At 43.1% G+C, this 22,159-nt stretch overlaps 4 protein-coding genes across 5 annotated transcripts in view; all 4 read right to left on the bottom strand.

The window, feature by feature from the left end:
* Positions 1–1,624, bottom strand: part of LOC139422606 (gastrula zinc finger protein XlCGF57.1-like) — a 6,189-nt gene extending 4,565 nt beyond the window's left edge. Inside the window, exon 1 of the mRNA XM_071173755.1 lies at positions 1,593–1,624. The gene's annotated coding sequence lies outside the window, so the exon portion shown is untranslated. The remainder of the gene's footprint in view (positions 1–1,592) is intronic.
* A 2,182-nt stretch (positions 1,625–3,806) lies between these two features.
* On the bottom strand, positions 3,807–8,171 carry LOC139419227 (multiple epidermal growth factor-like domains protein 8). The gene is made up of 5 exons (XM_071169202.1): positions 8,031–8,171; positions 6,352–6,494; positions 5,428–5,464; positions 4,248–5,165; positions 3,807–4,097 (listed from the first exon to the last, which is right to left on the bottom strand). The coding sequence occupies exons 1-5, from the start codon at positions 8,169–8,171 to the stop codon at positions 3,807–3,809; spliced, it is 1,530 nt and encodes a 509-aa protein (XP_071025303.1).
* A 473-nt stretch (positions 8,172–8,644) lies between these two features.
* On the bottom strand, positions 8,645–15,425 carry LOC139419217 (oocyte zinc finger protein XlCOF6-like). Its single transcript, XM_071169199.1, has 5 exons — positions 15,417–15,425; positions 14,941–15,045; positions 12,340–12,621; positions 12,161–12,248; positions 8,645–11,981 (listed from the first exon to the last, which is right to left on the bottom strand). Exons 1-5 carry the CDS (start codon positions 15,423–15,425, stop codon positions 10,534–10,536), a joined length of 1,932 nt encoding a protein of 643 aa, XP_071025300.1. The 3' UTR covers positions 8,645–10,533.
* Positions 15,426–15,776: 351 nt separating this feature from the next.
* The window catches only part of LOC139422556 (multiple epidermal growth factor-like domains protein 8), a 28,489-nt gene continuing 22,106 nt past the window's right edge, over positions 15,777–22,159 (bottom strand). For both annotated transcript variants that reach the window (XM_071173710.1, XM_071173706.1), the window contains exons 39-43: positions 21,788–21,980; positions 21,419–21,589; positions 21,076–21,206; positions 20,164–20,296; positions 15,777–19,977 (exon numbers count right to left, since the gene is read on the bottom strand). In XM_071173710.1, coding sequence (XP_071029811.1) covers positions 18,484–19,977; positions 20,164–20,296; positions 21,076–21,206; positions 21,419–21,589; positions 21,788–21,980 — 2,122 coding nt within the window. In that variant the 3' untranslated portion in view covers positions 15,777–18,483. The remainder of the gene's footprint in view (positions 19,978–20,163; positions 20,297–21,075; positions 21,207–21,418; positions 21,590–21,787; positions 21,981–22,159) is intronic.

The raw sequence follows: 22,159 nt of genomic DNA, 5'->3' as shown, positions 1-22,159 counted from the left end.
AAAACGCTCATTTCCCAAAAAGAAATTGCACAAATGTTTGATTACATTTAGCAGACACTCTTATCCAGAGCGACTTAGTCATGAGTGCATACATTTCATTTTTTTTTCTCCGTACTGGTCCCCTGTGGGAATTGAGCACACAACACTGGTGTTGAAAGCAACCTGCTCAACCAAGAGACTACACATGGGACCATACACATGATCATTACACAGGTGCACCTTGTGCTGGGGACAATAAAAGGCCACTAAAAGGTGCAGTTTTGTCATACAACAATGCCACAGGTGTATCAAGTTGAGGGAGTGTGATATTGGTTTCAACTGTACCGGGCAGATGGCAGGCAGACAGCGTGTACGGTGTGTGGGTGAGCGGTTTGCCGATGTCAACGTGCCCCATGGTGGCGGTGGGGTTATGGCATGGGCAGACATAAGCTACAGACAATCACAACTTCATTTTATCTTTGGCAATTTGAATGCAGAGAGATACCACGACAAGATCCTGGAGCACGTTGTAGTGCCATTCATACACCACATTCACCTCATGTTTCTGCACGGCCCCATGACATAAGGATCTGTACACAATTCCTAGAAGCTGAAAATGTCCCAGTTCTTCCATATCCTGAATACTCACCAGACATGTCACCCAATGAGCCTGTTTTGGGATGATCTGGATCGTTGTATATGACAGTGTGTTCCAGTTCCAGCCAATATCCAGCAACGTCACACAGCGAGTGGGACAACATTCCACAGGCCACAATCAACAGCCTGATCAACTATACGAAGGTGGTGTGTCGCACTGGTTCTGATACACCTTTTTTGTATGTATCTGACCAGACAAATAGCTGTATTCCCAGTCAAGCAAAAATCGATGAGCCCAATTAATTTATTTAAATTGACCGATTTCCTTATAACTCAGTCAAATCTTCGAAATGGTTGCATGTTCAGTGTATTTTCTTAATACACACAGCTTTGCATAGTTAATTGTTTAATTCCAGCGTTCACTTCCAGCATTTTAATCAATTCTTCATTTCCTGAATTAACGTCTTATCACTTACACACTAAGGTTTATTTTGCCATATAATGCCGATTAAAATGTTCTGTAGTTATTGCGACCGTTTTTACTGACGATAAAAACGCCAGTAAGTCATCACTGAATAATTTAAACTCAACAAATCAAAACATTAGTGTTTAACCTGAATTGTTTACCTAGTGTAAACAACTCATTTAGACCTGGCGTTTATTTGAAACAGGCGTATATTTGCTGACATGTGTGCCGTTGCTCAGTTATTAAAGAGAGACAGGCAGCTATTTCAAACGGCGTTTAATTGAAGTTACGGTTAAAGCTGTCTAGAATCTAGCTAGAAGATGGAATTTTTTTGTTGAAAACGGCGAGTTAGCTACAAAAACACATCACGTGGCGTGGTTTTGGTGAAACTTGGATAAACCAAATTACGCAGCTTCCTAACTTAGCTTATTTAGCTACAATTGACAACGGTCACCCACCTAACGTTCGACTTTGTTATAACGATATCAACGATGTGAGTAAACATTTGTTTCCTACACAAAACATTCACGGGCAAAACAACTTCACTTACCTTCTTCGATTCAAACCAAACACAGTGACCGGAAGAACTCTGTTTGCACTTCCTCGGCGTGGGTGTAGATTGACCAATCAGGTAATCATGTAGAAAGATTGTCTGCTGATTGATGAGGATTTTAAAAGAGACACTCGAAGAAAAGTGTGGGTACCTACTGACCTGAAAACAATGAGCCAATATATTCTAAATCTGACCCTTAACCTAATTGTAACCAATTCTGAAATTAAATAGCCTATCGGTTTGCACTGCAGGCCAGCAGTGTCCATTATAGGGTGCGTTCGTATTGCACTTGGAGGGCGTATCTAAATTCAGAATATTGTTTTATTTTTTTGTTAAATTTAACCCTTTTTACTTGCCCTAGCAGAGCTGGTTATGCGGTTTTCATGTTATCCAGAGCGTTGGTGACTGTAACTGTGCTGTTGGCAACAACTGAATTAAGCTTTTTTTTTGCCGTTGTTTGCTGACACCGGCCCTATTCAACCGGTGTTGAGCGTCCGTAAATTCATCAGTTATAGAGCGAATTTTCGAACGCCTTTATAAAAAAAGAAAAAAATAAGCCTATAGTCGTCTCCCACTGATGACGTACAGGATAAAATGGTCTTCAACCAAATAATTTGACGCTTATTGTTTGAAATCTATGTATGCTTGTGTTCCCTCATGTGCTTTATGTATTGATTTGTTGTTAATAAAAAATACAATTTTAAAATAAAATAAAACAAATAATTTGACGCTATTTAAATGACATGTGTCGAAATGACATGAATTGCATAAAATTAGTCCACCTCAACCGATGTCTCTCTTATTCTATGCTCAAGAAACATGCACAAGAAAACCAGAGGTGTGTCATCTTTCCTGGACTTTTAATATTGTCACCTACTACTCATTACCAGGACAAAGAGTCTGCCAGGCAACCATCTTCTGTACATCACTGTTCCCTAATTTTAAAAAAACGAGTAAATAAAAAATGTAAAAAATAAAAAGGGTTAAAAAAAACACGTAAACTAACAAACAAATACAAGAACAATGTAACCAGTCTAATAATGCTTGTGATATAATGCTACTCGAAGGTAGCTGAAGATAGTGCTTCAATTTTCCTTAATTAGGAGCAATGCTACTAAACAAGAAAGCTGTTATTTTTGTTATATATTTGATAAAATACATGTAAATGAGATCTATCTGAATTACCAATAATTTTGTAGTCTAATGGTTGTTTTGTGTAGTGTATCCAGTAGCACCATTCAGATTGTTCCAAAATAATGGGGGGATTCATCTTGTAGTGAGTCATGAGAAACCGAAGAAAATGTCCTTAAGAGTGCAAAAAACATGTAACAAAAATGTAACACACCATCCTTGAAAATAAAACACCCTTTTCATTAATGTTATCTTTCACCAGGAAGATGGAGCTTTGCACATATCTTGTCCCTTTCCTTTGTCTCCATTATAATCTGACATCATTTCCATACATTTTTTTGTTCCACATAATGTAATTGCTTTCTTGTTCCATTTGTCACAAGACAAATCACAGAAAATAATTAAGTTCTAATCAAAGCTCTCACTGGCTGATAAAATCATCCAATCGAGAGCCAAAATAAAAAAAAGGCATATAAGTTAACATACAGTTCATATCAAATAACTGAAATAAAAAAAAACGAAACAATACATAGTGTGTTATGTTATCCACTCATAAAATGGCTACAGGGACAGAAGTCTGATAACCTAGTTAAATCCTTCATTTGTAACAAAATCTATTTAAAACAGACATCAAATGTGTCAAAAGTTTTGCTTTGCTAAATATGTTCTCCATAAGCCTCACAATAGGAAATTATACACAACAGGATTGTTAAGTGTAGGCCTGCGAGTTCACAAATGCAGAAGAACTGGAGACAGACGAGTAGAGAAACAAATACAACAGCAACCGATAAAGAACCATGTAACAGGTCCTGTGAATGAACATGTACAAATATATACTTCGGGGTTTGAGTTAATAAACAGACACGTAGCTTAAAAGCCTGCCAAATATGAACTTTAATGAACTTTAATTTCACTCATCATTACTGCCATGATATAAAAAAAACATCTGACAAACAAGCATCACTTTCTTTATTCCTATCCTGTCATTCGATGTTGCACATCCTGGCGGACATAGCCATGGTGGTGAGGTGCTGATGCCCTAGCAGGACTTTGCGCCCCCTCCCGCCCGGGGTGGCCCCCTCAAATGCCGTGACCACAGTACTCCTGGAGGTTTTGCCGTAGTGTGACCAGGGACCCCAGGCAGGCGCGGTTAGGGGCCAGGATGCCCCCCGGCAGCTGGATGAGAACGGTGGCCACCCCGGCCATGCCGTCGTCCGTGGGCTCCAGGGTGATGGGCCCCACCTTGAAGGTGGAGTAGGAGAAGCCCATGAGCTGGGACAAGAAGGGGTCGGCGCGGCAGAAGTGCTGGTAGCCACTGTGGGAGGATGGGTGGTGGTGGGGGTGCAAGGCCGTGGTGTTGGTGGGGACATACTGGTGGGTGTTGAGGTAATGCAGGGGCAGGTGTTGCCCACTGTTGCCCCCTCCACCCAGGGTAAGGTGGTGGTGGTGGTGGATGGTGAGGCCTGCGCCTGACTTGTGTTTGTAGGAGACGGCTCCAGCACGCCCCCTCTAACCAACTACAATGCCCCCCAGCTTGCCTTGCCAACGACAATGCCCCTCTGTGGAGGGCAGGTAGATGAGCTGGGGCTCCTCTGGCTCCAAATAGACAGTGAGCTTGGCGAAGGGCCTGGATGCCATCTTGGTCATTTCCTGGATATGACGCCTCTGCTCTCGGCGGAAGTCCATGAACTGCTTGATCTTCCAGAGGAGGACACAGACGGAGAGGAAGAAGCAGGAGAAGAAAACAGAGAAGACAATGAACAGGTCGATGTGAGCCTGGTCCAGGCGGAAGAAGAGCAGGCCCTGGGACTCGCCCCGTCTCTCCTCGGTGCCTACACCACGCAGGGCAATGTAGAAGCGGCTGGACTTCAGGGAGTGGACCTCATGGGGGAAGTTGATGACCACGCAGTCAGGGACACCTTGACAAATCAGCACCGTCTGGGGCTTCCACACCGTGATATAGGAGATGAGCCCCTCTGCCTTGGCCTCCCGTACCTCCCTGTCTGCCCCCTGGGGCTTGGCGTGGAGCTGCAGGGGGGTGTTGGGGAGCATGGCCCCACCCAGGCTGGATGAGAAGTTGGCATACACCTTCATAGGTGACGGAGGTGTCTCCTTATCCCCTCCGCTCGCCCCAGCTCGGGCCACCGACTCGTCCTCGATCTTGATGGCGTGGATGCCTGTGTGGAGGTCCACTTCTACGATGAAGGTGTCATGGGAGTTGGACATGTACACCTCCACCTCCCCGAAGGTCATGTCGATGGTGACTCGGATGTCCATGTTGGTGAACTTTGGCTGGGCATCGAAGAAGACAGTGCGTCCCTTGGGCAGATTGCGGTTGGTGGGGGTTGACGCAAAACACTCATTGTCCACATTGAACTGCCGGTAGCACTGGTGCTCATTTACTGGTGTGCCATTGAAGGAGTCTTTGCACTTGGCGCACTGCGTGGAGGATTCCAGAGAGGGAGAAGAAACAAGAAATACAAGTGCAAGAGAAATGCAGTTAAATGACATCTAAAGATGGTATACCGATTCCTACACAGTGCGTGTCTAGCTTGCACGTAAATCTCTTTAATTACTTGTTACTTTATTTCTAAAACTGCATTGTTGGTTTGGAGCTCGTAAGTAAGCATTTCACTATAAGGTGAACACAGTGAGAAGTGTAAGCCCCTGTATTTGGGGTTGGCAAGGGGATATGGCGAACCTTTCGGGAGTTCTGCAGGGGGAACAGCGCAGTGTGTCTGTCCCGGGACGAACACAAGAGGGCGTTAGACCACCACAAGACCACCCTTTGGACCCAGACAGCATAATTAACTCACTGTCTGTTTTAGTTCATTTTTTGTTCTTTCCATCTTGCTTTGAGTTTATTATTAATCACACCTGTTGTATTCGGAGCATGTGATTAATAATAAACTCAAAGCAAGATGGAAAGAACATATAAATGAACTAAAACAGACAGTGAGTCACTTTCCAAACAGAGTAGCAGCTGCTTGCATGTGAGTGGGTGTGTAGAGTCAGTATAAATGTATGTGCATATAATGTGTGAGTGAGCAGATGATGGAGTGAGTGTTTGTGTGTGTGTGTTGGAGTGACAGTGTGTGAGTGTGTAGGGCCCTGTGAGTGTGCATAGAGAGAGTGCAAATATTGAAATGAAAGGTCAATAAATATACAAGACAAACTCAGTCTGTATAGTTATTTTGTTAGCTAATTATCAGTCTTATTGTTTGGGGATAGAAGCTGTTGAAGAGCCTGTTGGTGTCAGACTTGATGCCTTCCTTCCACACCTACTAATATAGATGTCCTGGATGGCAGGGAGGTCGGCCCCAGTGATGTACTGGGCTGTCCCAAAACCCTCTGTAGCGCCATAAGATCGAGGTCGGTGCTATTGCCATACCAAGCAATGATGTAGCCAGTCAATATGCTCTCAATGGTACAGCTGTAGAACCTTTTCAGGATACTATGTATGTATACCAACTGAATAAGTAGCCGTGTTTGCAGGACAGGTGGAGTGGTAGTACTGACGATTGTGATGATGTAATGATGATGAGGTTGTGTGTGTATTGATGCTGAGGTATCCAAGTGCTACTTCTTCTGCCGTTAATGATGATTGTGATGTGTGGCTTCCTACCGGCTGAGAACGTAGCCCTGCTTGCAGGTGCAGTGGTATCCCTGGGTCAGGTCATGGCAGTCCTGGGTGACGTTACAGTGGTGGTGGCCGTTGGCACACTCATCCTCCTCTGGGCAGTGGAGGAAGGACCAGCTGCTGTTTCTCTGGGGACACACTCACTCACTCACACCTGACACATGCACGCACGCACACACACACAGGGGAAAGTGAGGAGAAGAGGTAACTTGAAATAGTTATTGGGAGTAGAGAATATAACCCTAAATGATGGACAATTAAGTTATATTCTATAAAGCTCTTATATTTTATAAATATATATACACTACCGGCAAAACGTTTTAGAACACATACTAATTTAAGGGTTTTTCTTTCATTTTTACTATTTTCTACATTGTAGAATAATAGTTTAGACATCAAAACTATGAAATAACACATATGGAATAATGTAGAAACCAAAGCAATCTGTGATCCAACTCAACCCAAACCATCTCTATTTGGTTGAGGTCGGGGGATTCGGGGGATCCTTCTTAGTAAAATTGCCCTTATACAGCCTGGAGTTGTGTTGGGTCATTGTCCTGTTGAAAAACAAATGATAGTCCCACCAAGCCCAAATAGCCATGCTGGTTAAATGTGCCTTGAATTCTAAATAAATCAAGACAGTCACCAGCAAAGCACCCCCACACCATAACACCTCCATGCTTTAATGTGGGAAATACAGATGCGGAGATCATCCGTTCACCCACACCACGTCTCACAAAGACAGCGGTTGGAACCAAAAATCTCCAATTTGGACTCCAGACCAAAGGACAAATTTCCACCGGTCTAACGTCCGTTGCTCGTGTTTCTTATCTCAAGCAAGTCTCTTCTTATTATTGGTGTCCTTTAGTAGTGGTTTAGTTACAGCAATTCAACCATGAAGTCCTGATTCACACAGTCGCCTCTGAACAGTTGATGTTGAGATGTGTCTGCTACTTGAACTCTGTGTAGCATTTATTTGGGCTGCAAGTTCTGAGGCTGGTAACTCTAATGAACTTATCCTCTGCAGCAGAGGTAACTCTGGGTCTTCCTTTCCTGTGGCGGTCCTCATGAGAGCCAGTTTCATCATAGCGCTTGATGGTTTTTGCGACTGCACTTGAAACTTTCAAAGTTCTTGAAATGTTCCTTATTGACTGACCTTCATGTCTTAAAGTAATGATGAGCTGTTCTTGCCATAATATGGATTTGGTCTTTTACCAAATAGGGCTTTCCTCTGTATATTCCCCATACCTTGTCACAACATAACTGATTGGCTCAAATGCATTAAGGAAAGAAATTCCACAAATTAACTTTTAAGGCACACCAGTTAATTGAAATGCATTCCAGGTGACAAGCTCATAAATCTGGTTGAGATAATGGCAAGAGTGTGCAAAGCTGTTATCAAAGCAATTTGAAGAATCTCAAATATAAAATGTGTTTAACACTTTTTTGGTTACTACACGATTCCTTGTGTTATTTCAGTTGTCTTCACTATTACTCTACAATGTAGAAAAAAGTAAAAATAAAGAAAAAGCCTTGAATAGGTGTTCTAAAACTGACACACACACAGTGGACGAGGATCTATTATTCGATCTTAATCTATATTCTAAAAGGTCTATTCAATTCTGTTCCCTTTAGCGTCGAAGGCCTCGCCGCTGGCAGCACACCAGGGCCAGGCAATGCAGAGAGCACTGGGTGAGCAGGTGTTTGCCTAAACTGCTGCCCTTCATGAATATTTTGCCACACTCCTTGCATTCGTAAGGTTTCTCTCCGGTGTGGGACATGCGCATGTGAGTGTTCAGGCTCATAGTTGTGAGGATCTTGCCACTCGGAGCAATGGAAGCCGACTTCCAGACATATCACAGGCTTAGTGTCCTTAGGTTTATTGCCCTCTGGTTCATGACACCGGTGAGGCCCCAGTCCCCAAAAATTCAGGTACAGGAATCTGCGGGCACACTGCACACTTATCCATTTTAGAGCAAGGTTGTGACGTAACAAAATGTGGGAAAAAGTTACAGGGTCCAAATACTTTCTGGAATGCCCTGTACATACACACAGAGAGAATGAATACTGCATGCTTGATTACCATGTTCAAATGTTTGGTAATGCAATAAAAATAAGCCAGTGCAAGTCAATGATGGCTTATGGACTGAAACAAATGAGGTCTCTATGTAAGTAACCTTCATTAAAAGTAATGTTTATAACAATACTAGGGGAGTGACCTTCACATTCACACCTTCAGCTCCTCTTCTTCCAAAAATACAGTACAAAGCAACAAAACTGACGATAATCTTTCAGAATTTATTATCGCCTACTGATCACCAGGTCAATCATTCATGAAACCATCTTCTGTACATACGTTCTTAATTTTTATACAGAGCAAATAAAACATTTTTTTGTGTGTGTTTATAACCTCTTAGACATAAGGTCCCTTGTTTGGGGGACCTGGGTGGTTCTGGTACCGGTTCCGACCCTGCGTGATGTAGGATGCGAAATCTAACACCACTTGAAGCTGGGATGTCCCTTCTACCATTTCAATCAGTCTTCCAACTGTCCAACTCCTGGCTGAACCCTATATCATAGCTACTGACAAAGCACATGCCTGCAATCCTTACATCATAGCGCAGCAGGAGAGTGGTTTCATTACAGTAGCACATTTAGAGATTGATTAAGGATGAAAGGAGTGTTCCTAAAAAGTTAATATAGTCAAGCTAGAGCTCTGAGATGTTTACAGCGATGGGGGTCAGACATTGTGAACAAGAGAAACATCCAGAAAATATGAATTCTCTAACACTAAACAAATATGTAATTTAAAGTTAAGGAAGATGATATCTTAGTGTCATTTTATAATTTAAGCAATATTTAGAAAGAGTAAACACTTCAAAGCCCTATTCATACAATTCTATTTGACAAAATTGTATCATTTGTACTGTGTGTACTTGAGCTAGTATCCTCAACAATCTATACCTATTTTTTACCGGAAGTGAGATTTAAAACCTTTGAGTATGCAACATTACTAGTTATCATTTATGGCCCTCATGATAACTACTTTTAGGGATTATGTAGCTTACATTGAACTGGTTAAACATCCATAAAACAAAAGAGCAATAATATTAACAACAGAGCTCCAAAAGTATTGGGACAGTGAATTATGTTTTGTTCTTTTGGCTCTGTACCTCCAGACTTTGAAATGATACAATGATTATTAGGTTAAACTGTAGACCGTCAGCTTTAATTTGTATTTTTATCCATATGAACAGTTTAGAAATGACACTTTTTGAAAAGGGGGGGGGGGGGGGGACTGAAAGAATTGGTACAAATTCCCTGTGTGGTAAAAGTAGTCAAAAGTGTAGTATTTGGTCCCATTGTCCTAGCACATATTGATTACAACAAGGTTGTTACTCTACAAACTTGTTGGATGCTACAATGATTACGGATAGTCCTGAATAATGAGTGAGAAAGCTAGAGTACAGACGCACAAGTATCATGCCCCCAAGACATGCTAACATCTTACCATTACAATAACAGGGGAGGTTAGCATTTTGAGGGGGTATGATATTTATGCTTCGAACTTTCACTCATTAATCACAATTCATTCAGTTTTATCCGTAATCATGGTAGCCACTAATATAGAAGAAAACATACACTATTCTAATTTATAATAAAAGTAACAATACATTATTTACCATGAATTTCTATTGAGCACAAAATACTCTGACACACAACCAAAACAAACAGCAAACGCATCCAGTCAAGCTTAATGTAAGCATTGCATGCTGGGAATATGGGACCAAATCATTTAACCATTCCCTTAAAAATGGGGGGGAATACGTACAAAAAAATCCTGTTCTTTCTAAGCGGTTCACCCGATATGGATGAAAATACCCTCAAATTAAAGCAGAGTCTGCACTTTAACCTCAGTCGTTGTATAACTTCAAATCCAAAGTGCTGCAGGAGAAACAAAACGTGTCACTGTCCCAATACATGGAGCTCACTGTGACCCAACTGGAGGATTGTTAAAACATTGCAGCGTTATCATAAACATGGGGCAAAATTTAGTTAGAATTTGATGTCACACATCGATCACTGACAAAAGAGATCAGACTCCCCTCCATTTAATTCATAAGAATAACAGTTTCATAAAAGGTGTTATGTTAATATACATCATTATCATTTAGGTTTATGACGTCTAAGCAGGTGTTTGGAGAGGTTGGACTTGCGAGCAAAGCTGAGAAAGCAGTGGGGGCAGGAATAACGTTTCCCCTTGTGGATTTTCATGTGGCCGTTCACATGACTCTGTTCATAAAAGCTCTTCCCACACTCTTGGCAGGAGTATGGCTTTACGTCACGGTGAGTGTGGGTCCTCATGTGCAGGGTCAGAGAAGCAGAGCAGATAAAGCGTTTGTGGCATTCAGAACATTCAAATGGCCTCTCCCCAGTGTGGAGGCGCTTGTGTTTGGTTAGATCTCCAGACTGAGTGAAGCTTTTACCGCACTCGGTACAGGTGTATGGTTTCTCACCTGTGTGAGTGCGCTGGTGGTTCTTCAGGTGGTCGAGTCGGGCAAACTGCTTGTCACACACTGTGCAGTGGTAAGGCCTCTCACCTGTGTGTGAGCGCAGGTGTACGTTCAGCACCCCAATCCTTATGAATTTCTGCCCACAAACCCCACAATGGTAGTTTTTCTGGTTGTTGTGGATCTTCAGATGCATCTTCAGATAACCTTTGTCAGCAAAGTCTTTACCACAGACAGTACATTTGAAAGGTCTCGCCCCGGAGTGTGTGCGCAGGTGAAGCTTCAGACTCTCCCTGTATGCAAAATGCCTGTCGCATTGGGAGCAGGAGTACTTCCTCTCACCAGAGTGAACAGTCATGTGCTTCCTGAGGAGCGACTTCTGCTTGAAAGCCTTCCCACAGTCCTGACATTTGAATGGCTTGACCCCATTGTGTATTAACAAGTGATAATGGTAAGCGCCTGTACCTGAGAAGCGCTTGCCACACTCCTTGCAGACATAAGGCTTTTCTCCAGTGTGGATGCGCATGTGAGTGTTCAGGCTCGTAGGAGTAGTGAGGATCTTGCCACAATCTAAGCATTGGAAGCCGACTTCCTTAATGACCATCTGTTTAGCATCCTTCGGTTTATTGCCCTCTGGTTCGTGACACCGGTGAGGCCCCAGGCCCCAGCAATTCTCAAAGCTCTTCTCACAGTCTGCGCAACTGATGTGTCCATTGGTGAGAACAACAGCCATTTTGTGCAAACTCTTGCAGTGCTTCAGCAGGCTGCCCAGGTACTTGAATCTGCGGGAGCACTGTGGGCAGGTGTGGAATTTCTCCTGTACCCTGTGGGGACGGCCAGTTCTCCGGGGAGGGGCAGGTTTCTGGAGACGGGCAGAGGGGTGGGCCTGGCGGGTGTGGATGTCTAGCTGTCGTGGTGTATGGAACATGCAGCTACAGTGGGCACAGCTGTGTGTGGGGCCGTACACTCTTTTACTCTTTGAGACTTGGCTTCTCAACATGGCCAGGTACTGCTTCTGGTGTTTGGTCTTGATGTGGTTCTCCAGGAAGTAACAGTCAGTAAAGGAGATGGTGCAGTGTGGACAAGGAAAGAACTGAGGAGAACCTGAGAGTGAGGGATAGAGGGAGAAGAGATGGGTATGATAAGAGGGGAGAAAAAAATGGCAAATGTAATTTCTCATTCAATAGTTCTTGCCAATATTAATATGAATGTTCCAGTAACCATCACCCATTTAAACTGCACTGTTGGGAGTAGACTGGAGTATGTTAAACAGTATGTCCTGCCTCCATGGTTGTCTTCATCCTTCCTGACATCCGTCACCTTCTTCACCAAACACACTTTAATGTCTCTCAGAAGTGTCTTAACCACCACCTTATGGATTAGAAAGATACAGAAACTACAAGTATGCATTAACAATCTTGCCATAATACTAGGCACATTAGAAAACACTAATCCTACTTACCTCAGCCAACCTGGTTAGCACTACCACAGGATCCTTGTGGAGTGTACTAGAATCTGAATGATGATTTGAACTGGTGCTCTTTGAGAGTGCTTGGGTACAATCTGGTTCATCTCTGCCGGTGGAGTCATCACCTGACTGTGGGTCATGTTCTGTTTGTGTTATACCCAGGTTTCCATGGCGTTTAGTCCCCATGGTTTTTTTGTGCAGTGGCATAGTTTTTGAACGTTGTTTGATCTTCATCTTGTTGACTAAAGTGCCTCTAATATCCTCCTTACTGGCATTCTGAGTGAAAAGAGAAGCAGTTTCAGGCTGATGCTCATGAACAAAGATAAGCTAGACTAGGTTAGGAACCGTAAGGGAAACTCTTTTCATGGCACTTCGACATTTTTGTGACTTTTTCGTAGCAGGTTAGGAGAACTTAGACAGCAGGGTAGGATAATTAAGGTAGCAGGTTAGGAGACTGTGGTTAAGGTTAGGAAAAAGCTCTCCTTACCTGCTATGAAAATCACTGTATCGAAGTGCCATGAAAAGAGTATCCGGGACCAAAACAGCCTATAGACACACACACACAAACACTGCAGACTTAGGCTGATAGGCAATGATGATTACACACAATTCTTCATTATTAGCCAAAAGTTGAATCACTCAACTAACAAGGCTAGTCGTCTTAAATTAACGGCACAGGCATTTAGTTTTATTAAATCACTCTACATAATAGGCCATTAGAGACAGGATTCTATTTGAGCAAGGCATCTACACTGAACAAAAATAAAGGCAAAAAAGTGTTGGTCCTATGTTTCATGAGCGAAAATAATAGATCACACATTTTCCATGTGTACAAAAGGCTTATTTCTCAACAAAAAAATATGCACATTTGTTTACATCCCTCCTTTGTCAAGATAATCCATCCACCTGACAGGTGTGGCACATCAAGAAGCTGATTAAAACAGCATGATTACATTTACATTTTAGTCATTTAGCAGACACTCTTATCCAGAGCGACTTAGTCATGAGTGCTTACATTTCATATTTTTTTTTCTCCGTATTGGTCCCCTGTGGGAATTGAGCCCACAACCCTGGTGTTGAAAGCACCCTGCTCAACCAACTGAGCCACATGGGACCATACACATGATCATTACACAGGTGCACCTTGTGCTGGGGACAATAAAAGGCCACTAAAAGGTGCAGTTTTGTCATACAACAATACCACAGGTGTCTCAAGTTGAGGGAGCGTGATACTGTACCGGGCAGATGGCAGAGAGCATGTACGGCGTGTGGGTGAGCGGTGGGGTTATGGCATGGGCAGACATAAGCTACAGACAATCACAACATTTTATCTTTGGCAATTTGAATGCACAGAGATACCGTGACAAGATTCTGAGGCATGTTGTCGTGCCATTCATCCGCCAAATTCACCTCATGTTTCTTCACAGCCCCATGACGTAAGGATCTGTACACAATTCCTAGAATCTGAAAATGTCCCACTTCTTCCATGGCCTAAATACTCAGACATGTCACCCAATGAGGCTGTTTGGTCTGCTTTGGATTGTTGTGTACAACAGCGTGTTCCAGTTCACACCAATATCCAGCAACTTCACACAGCTATTGAAGACGAGTGGGACAGCATTCCACAAGCCACAATCAACAGCCTGTTCAACACTATATGAAGGAGATGTGTCGCAATGCATGACGCAAATGGTGGTCCCACCAAATATAGACAGATTTTCTGATCCACGACCCTACCTTCTTTTTGTATGTATGTATGTATGCATGTATGTATGTATGTGACCAACAGACAAATGTGTATTCCCAGTCATGTGAAATTCATAGATTAGGGCCCAATAAATTTATTTTTTCCTTATAACTCAGTCAAATCTTAGAAATAGTTGCATGTTCAGTGTATTTTCTTAATGCACACAGCTTTGCATAGTTAATGGTTTAATTCCAGCATTTTAATCAATTTCTTCATTTCCTGAACTAACGTGTTATCGCTTACACACTAACGTTTATTTTTTGTTTTAGTATGCGTATTACATTTTAAATTAATTTGACTGAAATTATATTTGAAAATACATTTTCTGCAGTTATTACTTACGCCACGGTTTGTAGGGAGATGTACTAGCAGTCTCTTTCTGGCGACAAACGCTAGTAAGTCATCACTGAATAATTTAAACTCAACAAATCAAAACATTAAAGTGTTTAACCTGAATTGTTTACCTAGTGTAAACAACTTATTGAGACCTGGCGTTTATTTGAAACAGGCGTATATTTGCTGACATGTGTGCCGTTGCTCGGTTATTAAAGAGGGACAGGCAGCTATTTCAAACGGCGTTTAATTGAAGTTACGGTTAAAGCTGTCTAGAATCTAGCTAGAAGATATATTTTTTTGTTGAAAACGGCGTGAATTAGCTACAAAAACACATCATGTGGTTTTGGTGAAACTTGGATAAACGAAATTACGCAGCTTCCTACTTAGCTTATTTAGTTACAATTGACAACGGTCACCCACCTAACGTTCGACTTTGTTATAAAGACATCAACGATGTGAGTAAACATTTGTTATCTACACAAAACATTCACGGGCAAAACAACTTCACTTACCTTCTTCGATTCAAACCAAACACAGTGACCGGAAGAACTCTGTTTGCACTTCCTCGGCGTGGGTGTAGATTGACCAATCAGGTAATCATGTAGAAAGATTGTCTGCTGATTGATGAGGATTTTAAAAGAGATACTCGCAGAAAAGTGTGGGTACCTACTGACCTGAAAACAATGAGCCAATAAAATCAAAATTTAACCCTTAACCTAATTGTAACCAATTCTGAAATTAAATAGCCTATCGGTTTGCACTGCAGGCCAGGAGTGTCCATTATAGGGTGCGTTCGTATTGCACTCTGGAGGGCATATGTAAAATCAGAATATTTGTATATTATTTAACTGTCATATTGCCCTTTAATAAATTCAGAGCGCATGCTGGAGGCTCTGGTCGAGGAGTAGGGTTGATCCGAGCCTTCTGACCTCAACGGCACCCAAATTAACTGGATAAAAATTAACTGGATAAATAGATAACACCGCACTCTGGCCATTTTACTTGCTCTAGCAGAGCTGGTTATGCGTTTTTCATGTTATCCAGAGCGTTGGTGACTATAACTGTGCTGCTGGCAACAATTGAATTAAGCTTTTTTGCCGTTTGCTGACACCAGCCTTATTCAACCGGTGTTGAGCGTTCGTAAATTAATCAGTTATTCTGCGCTCTGAAATTCGCCAGAGCGAATTTTCGAACGCTTATAGTCGTCGATCCTTGGATCTTCAACCAAGGAATTTGACGCTATTTCAATGATTTGTGTTGAAATTGACTAATTTTATGCAATTCATGTCATCTCAACCGATGTCTCACTTATTCCACTTAAAAGAAAATATGCACAAGAAAACCGCAGAAGTGTGCCATCTTTCCTGGACTTTTAATATTGTAGCCGACTCATCACCAGGACAAAGAGCCTGGCAGGCAACCACATCTTCTGTACATCACTTGTTCCCTTCTTAAAAAAAAAACGAGCAAATGAAAAATGTAACTCAGGTGCTCAGTGAAACAAGTACAAGACAAGAAAAATGTAACCAGTCTAATAATGATTGTGCCCAGACTCGAAGGTAGCTGAAGATAGTGTTACAATTTACCTTAATTAGGAGCAATGCTACTAAACAAGAAAGCTGTTATATATTTTTTTAATTGGTTAAATACATGTAAATGAGAAATCTCTGAATTACCAATCATTTTGTAGTCAAATGGTTGTTTTGTGTAGTAGCACCATTCAGATTGTTGCAAGATAATTGGGGGGGGATTCATCTTGTAGTGAGTCATGAGAAACCGAAGAAAATTACATCTTAAGAGTGCAAAAAACATTAACAAAAAAATGTAACACACCATCCTTGAAAATAAAACACCCTTTTCATTAATGTTATCTTTCACCAGGAAGATGGAGCTTTGCACATATCTTGTCCCTTTCCTTTGTCTCCATTATAATCTGACATCATTTCCATACAATTTTTTGTTCCACATAAATGTAATTGCTTTCTTGTTCCATTTGTCACAAGACAAATCCAAAAAGTGAATTCAGTTCTAATCATAGCCCTCAATTGGCTGATAAAAATCATCCAATCAAAAGAGCTAAAAACAAAACCATAAAAGTTAACATACAGTTCATATCAAAGAACTGAAATAAAAGCCTTAGAAACTAAACAAAACAGTGTGTTATGTTATCCACTCGTAAAATGGCTACAGGGACAGAAGTCTGATAACCTAGTTAAATCCTTCATTTGTAACAAAATCTATTTAAAACAGACATCAAATGTGTCAAAAGTGGACACGATACACAACAGGATTGTTAAGTGTAGGCCTGCGAGTTCACAAATGCAGAAGAACTGGAGACAGACGAGTAGAGAAACAAATACAACAGCAACCGATAAAGAACCATGTAACAGGTCCTGTGAATGAACATGTATAAATATATACTTCGGGTTTTGAGTTAATAAACAGACACGTAGCTTAAAAGCCTGCCATATATGAACTTATAATTAATTTCACTCATCATTACCATGATTACCATGATATAAAAAAAACATCTGACAAACAAGCATCACTTTCTTTATTCCTATCCTGTCATTCGATGTTGCACATCCTGGCGGACTAAGCCTTCCGTCTCTTGTTTTTAATGGTAATGTTTGATTGCTACTTTCTGGGGTATGAAGCACATGTTGGTTCCAACTCCAGTAGTTATCGTCCCTACTTTTATTGGTCATTCCAAAAAAACGACAGTGCAGAAAAAGTCTCTCTATGCGTCTGGTTGTCGACTCATACCTCAATAGCAGACGCAGACAGGATGCAACTGAATGGTTGAGCTGATATAACGTGCAGTTGTAGTGCATTCTATTCACGTATAGCGTTTGAAATAAAGCAATACATAACGGAATAAAATAATCAATATTGAAACAGTGTAAATATAGGTACCGATCCTATCAACTTTAATAACCTTTTGTGACTAGGGGGATATTTTGTCAGGACAAGATGCTAGAATATGCATATAATTGACAGCTTAGGATAGAAAACACTCTAAAGTTTCCAAAACTGTAAAAATATTGTCTGTGAATATAACAGAACTGATATTGCAGGCGAAAGCCTGAGAAAAATCCAATCCGGAAGTGCCTCATGTTTTGAAAGCGCTGCGTTCCAATTGAGCAGTGAATGGGCTATCAACCAGATTACTTTCCCTCCGTATTCCCCATGGTGTCTACAGCATTGTGATGTAGTTTTACGCATTTATGTTGAAGAATACACGTAAGCGGCTACATTGCGCAACTGGTCAACTGATGGCTCCCAGAGTGATTCTCGCGTAAAATACAGAGGTAGCCATTATTCCAATCGGTCCTACTGAAAAACCAATTGTCCCGGTGGATATATTATCGAATATATATTTGAAAAACACCTTGAGGATTGATTAGAAACAACATTTGCCATGTTTCTGTCGATATTATGGAGCTAATTTGGAATATTTTTTGGCGTTTTCGTGACTGCAATTTCCGGGTGATTTCTCAGCCAAACGTTAAGAACAAACGGAGCTATTTCGCCTACAAAAATAATATTTTTTGAAAAAAGGAACATTGGCTATCTAACTGGGAGTCTCGTGAGTGAAAACATCCGAAGCTCATCAAAGGTAAACGATTTAATTTGATTGCTTTTCTGATTTCCGTGACCAAGTTACCTGCTGCTAGCTGGACAAAATGCTATGCTAGGCTATCGATAAACTTACACAAATGCTTGTCTAGCTTTGGCTGTAAAGCATATTTTGAACATCTGAGATGACAGGGTGATTAACAAAAGGCTAAGCTGTGTCTCAATATATTTCACTTGTGATTTTCATGAATAGGAATATTTGTCCGTTGCGTTATGCTAATTAGTGTCAGTCAATGATTACGCTCCCTCATGCGGGATGGGGAGTCACTAGAGGTTTTAACAGGCTCTTACACAACTTTCTCCTTTATGGCCTTTTTCATGCCTTTATGGCCCCATTTCTCTTCTAAGCTCTTAACATGTTACTACCACCCCACCACATACCCCTCTCTCTCATCTACTTTCTCCTCCTCTCAACTCTACATAGCCATGGTGGTGAGGTGCTGATGCCCTAGCAGGCCTTTGCGCCCCCCTCCCACCCCGGGGTGTCCCCCTCCATTGCCGTGACCACAGTACTCCTGGAGGTTTTGCCGTAGTGTGACCAGGGCGGACCCCAGGCAGGCACGATTAGGGGCCAGGATGCCCCCCGGCAGCTGGATGAGGACGGTGGCCACCCCGGCCATGCCGTCGTCCGTGGGCTCCAGGGTGATGGGCCCCACCTTGAAGGTGGAGTAGGAGAAGCCCATGAGCTGGGACAGGAAGGGGTCGGAGCGGCAGAAGTGCTGGTAGCCACTGTGGGAGGATGGGTGGTGGTGGGGGTGCGAGGCCGTGGTGTTGGTGGGGACATACTGGTGGGTGTTGAGGTAATGCAGGGGCAGGTGTTGCCCACTGTTGCCCCCTCCACCCAGGGTAAGGTGGTGGTGGACGGTGGGGCCGGAGCCTGGCTCGTGTTTGTAGGAGATGGCTCCAGCACGCCCCCTCTGGCCAACTACAATGCCCCCCAGCTTGCCTGTGCGTGCATGGGCCAGGGACACGGCACTGCCCCCCACCCCTCCGCCCCCTGTGGAGGGCAGGTAGATGAGCTGGGGCTCCTCTGGCTCCAAATAGACAGTGAGCTTGGCGAAGGGCCTGGATGCCATCTTGGTCATTTCCTGGATATGACGCCTCTGCTCTCGGCGGAAGTCCATGAACTGCTTGATCTTCCAGAGGAGGACACAGACGGAGAGGAAGAGGAAGAAGCAGGAGAAGAAAACAGAGAAGAAGACGAACAGGTCGATGTGAGCCTGGTCCTGGCGGAGGAAGAGCAGGCCCTGGGACTCGCCCCGTCTCTCCTCGGCGCCTACCCCGCGCAGGGCGATGTAGAAGCGGCTGGACTTCAGGGAGTGGACCTCATGGGGGAAGGTGATGACCACGCGGTCACGGACACCTCGAACAATCAGCACCGTCTGGGGCTTCCACACCGTGATATAGGAGATGAGCCCCTCCGTCTTGGCCTCCCGTACCTCCCTGTCCGCCCCCTGGGGCTTGGCGTGGAGCTGCAGGGGGGTGTTGGGGAGCATGGCCCCACCCAGGCTGGATGAGGAGTTGGCATACACCTTCATAGGTGACGGAGGTGTCTCCTTATCCCCTCCGCTCGCCCCACCTCGGGCCACCGACTCGTCCTCGATCTTGATGGCGTGGATGCCTGTGTGGAGGTCCACTTCTACGATGAAGGTGTCATGGGAGTTGGACACGTACACCTCCACCTCCCCGAAGGTCACGTCGATGGTGACCCGGATGTCCACGTTGGTGAACTTTGGCTGAGCAGCGAAGAAGACAGTGCGTCCCTTGGGCAAATTGCGGATGGTGGGGTCGTGGAAGCAGTTTGTCTGAGAGGTGGGGTCGAAGCAGCACTCATTGTCCACGTTGAACTGGCGGTAGCACTGACGCCCGTTTACCGGTGTGCCATTGAAGGAGTCTTTGCACTTGGCGCACTGCGTGGAGGATTCCAGAGAGGGAGAAGAAACAAGAAATACAAGTGCATGTAAATACTGTGCTTATTGTCTGTATATGGATGTGATCTTTACAACCACGAAAATCAAGGTATCCTTCTTCAGAACTCCCCCTGCTGTATCAGTGCTTGTAAACTGTGTCTAGTGCCTGCACCATCCTATCCATACCTGTGTTCTGTAGCAGTCCTTCCTGTCGCTCTGCGGGCTGCTGAGGCAGGAAGAGGTCTCTGTGTTGTTCTGACATGGGCAGCCTGTGCCGTCATGTTCATTACACGTGTCTGCATGGCCGTTACACTGACACCTACAGGTGGGAGAAACAAATAGCATTTCAGCTTTCTGTAGGATTCAGCCCTCCGAAGTGATTTTTACAGAATCACTCCATCATGAACACTCTTCTGAAGTGCACAGTCTGGAAAAGTGAAAAATCGCATGGGTGTGAACACCACAATATGGCTTCATGTCCCTTTCATCCATTAATTACAAGCAGTGGTGTAAAGTACTTAAGTAAGAATACTTTCAAGTACTACTTAAGTAGTTATTTGGGGTATCTGTACTTAACTTTCCTTTTTATATTTTTGACAACTTTTACTTCACTATATTCCTAAATTAAATGATGTACTTTTTACTCCATACTTTTCCCCTGACACCCAAAAGTACGTGTTACATTTTCAATGCTTAGCAGGACAGAAAATTGCCCAATTCACACACTTATCAAGAGAACATCCATGGTCATCCCTACTGCCTCTGATCTGCCAGACCTCACTAAACACAAATGTTTTGCTTTGAAATGATGTCTGAGTGTTGGAGTGTGACCCTGGCTATCCGTAAATAAAAGAAAAAAAGAAAACCGTCTGGTTTGCTTAATATAAGGAATTTGAACTTATTCATCATTTTCCTGTTGATACTTAAGTATATTTAAATCCAAATACTTCTTCTCAAGTCGTATTTTACTAGGTGACTTTCACTTTTATATTAAGGTATCTTTACTTTTATTCAAGTATGAGATTTTTGTACTTTTTCCACCACTGATTACAAGTGAATTAGATGGGGCTAGTTCATTTTAAAGGAATTACTACTCACTTGTCACAGTTCCCCTGCAGTAGGAAGTAGCCGCTGAGGCAGCTCTCACACTTGTCCCCCACACTGTTGTTCTGGCAGCTCACACAAACCGCTGAGTCCTCTGTAGGACCTTCCGACACCCACTGAACAATCTGATAAAGGAGAGGGAGTTCAACAAGAGAAATGTAGCTAAATGACATCCAAGATGGTATACCTGTTCCTACACAGTGAGTTTCTAGCTTGCACATAAATCATGATATGACCACAAAAGATGCTTTTGATCAGATCAAAAGTAACCCATTACTAAACTCAAAGCAAGATGGGGAGAACATAAATTAACTTAAACAGACTGTGAGTCACTTACGCTGTCTGGGTCCAGAGGGTGGTCTTGGGGGTGGTCTAGCGCCCTCTTGTGTTCGTCCCGGGACAGACACACTGCGCTGTTCCCCCTGCAGAACTCCCGACAGGGGCGACACGTCCCCCCGCCCACCGCCAACCCCACATACAGGGGCTTACACTTCTCACAGTGATCACCCTGGAACAGGAGAGAGAGAGCCACAAACCACATATTCATATATGATACACTGAATGAACTTGGAATCTGACCTGGGATCAGCACCAGTGTGTCACAAGTGTTTTGTCACTCAAGAAACACATTGGGCCGTGACATGCATAATCTTACAGTTGAAATACTGTGTATGTGTGTGTGTGTGTGTGTGTCTTCCCCACTCACCATAGTGTTGTTTTTACACTCCAGACACTTGTCAGGCTCAGACACTCCTTTACAGTTGCTGTGTTTGTTACAACGACACTGAGACGAGCAGTTGTCCCCCACAAAGCCAAAGTGACACTGACACACTCCCGGGGACACACAGGTCCCGTTGACACAGCCCTGAGCACAGACCGGCTCACACTGGCCTGACACACTGCAGAGAGGGAGTAGAGAGAAAGAGGAGAAACTTAAACGGATACTATGGATGTATACCTACTGAATATGTAGCCCTGTTTGTTTTCAAGTTTCAATGTCACATACACAAGTACAGTGAAATGCCTTTCTTGCAAACTCAAAACCCAACAATGCAATAATCAATGTATTACGATAAAA

The sequence above is a fragment of the Oncorhynchus clarkii genome, chromosome 2 (assembly GCF_045791955.1).
Source record: "Oncorhynchus clarkii lewisi isolate Uvic-CL-2024 chromosome 2, UVic_Ocla_1.0, whole genome shotgun sequence".
NCBI lineage: Eukaryota > Metazoa > Chordata > Actinopteri > Salmoniformes > Salmonidae > Oncorhynchus > Oncorhynchus clarkii.
The sequence above is the reverse complement of the archived record's forward strand: the minus strand, read 5'-3'. Positions and strand labels throughout refer to the sequence as shown.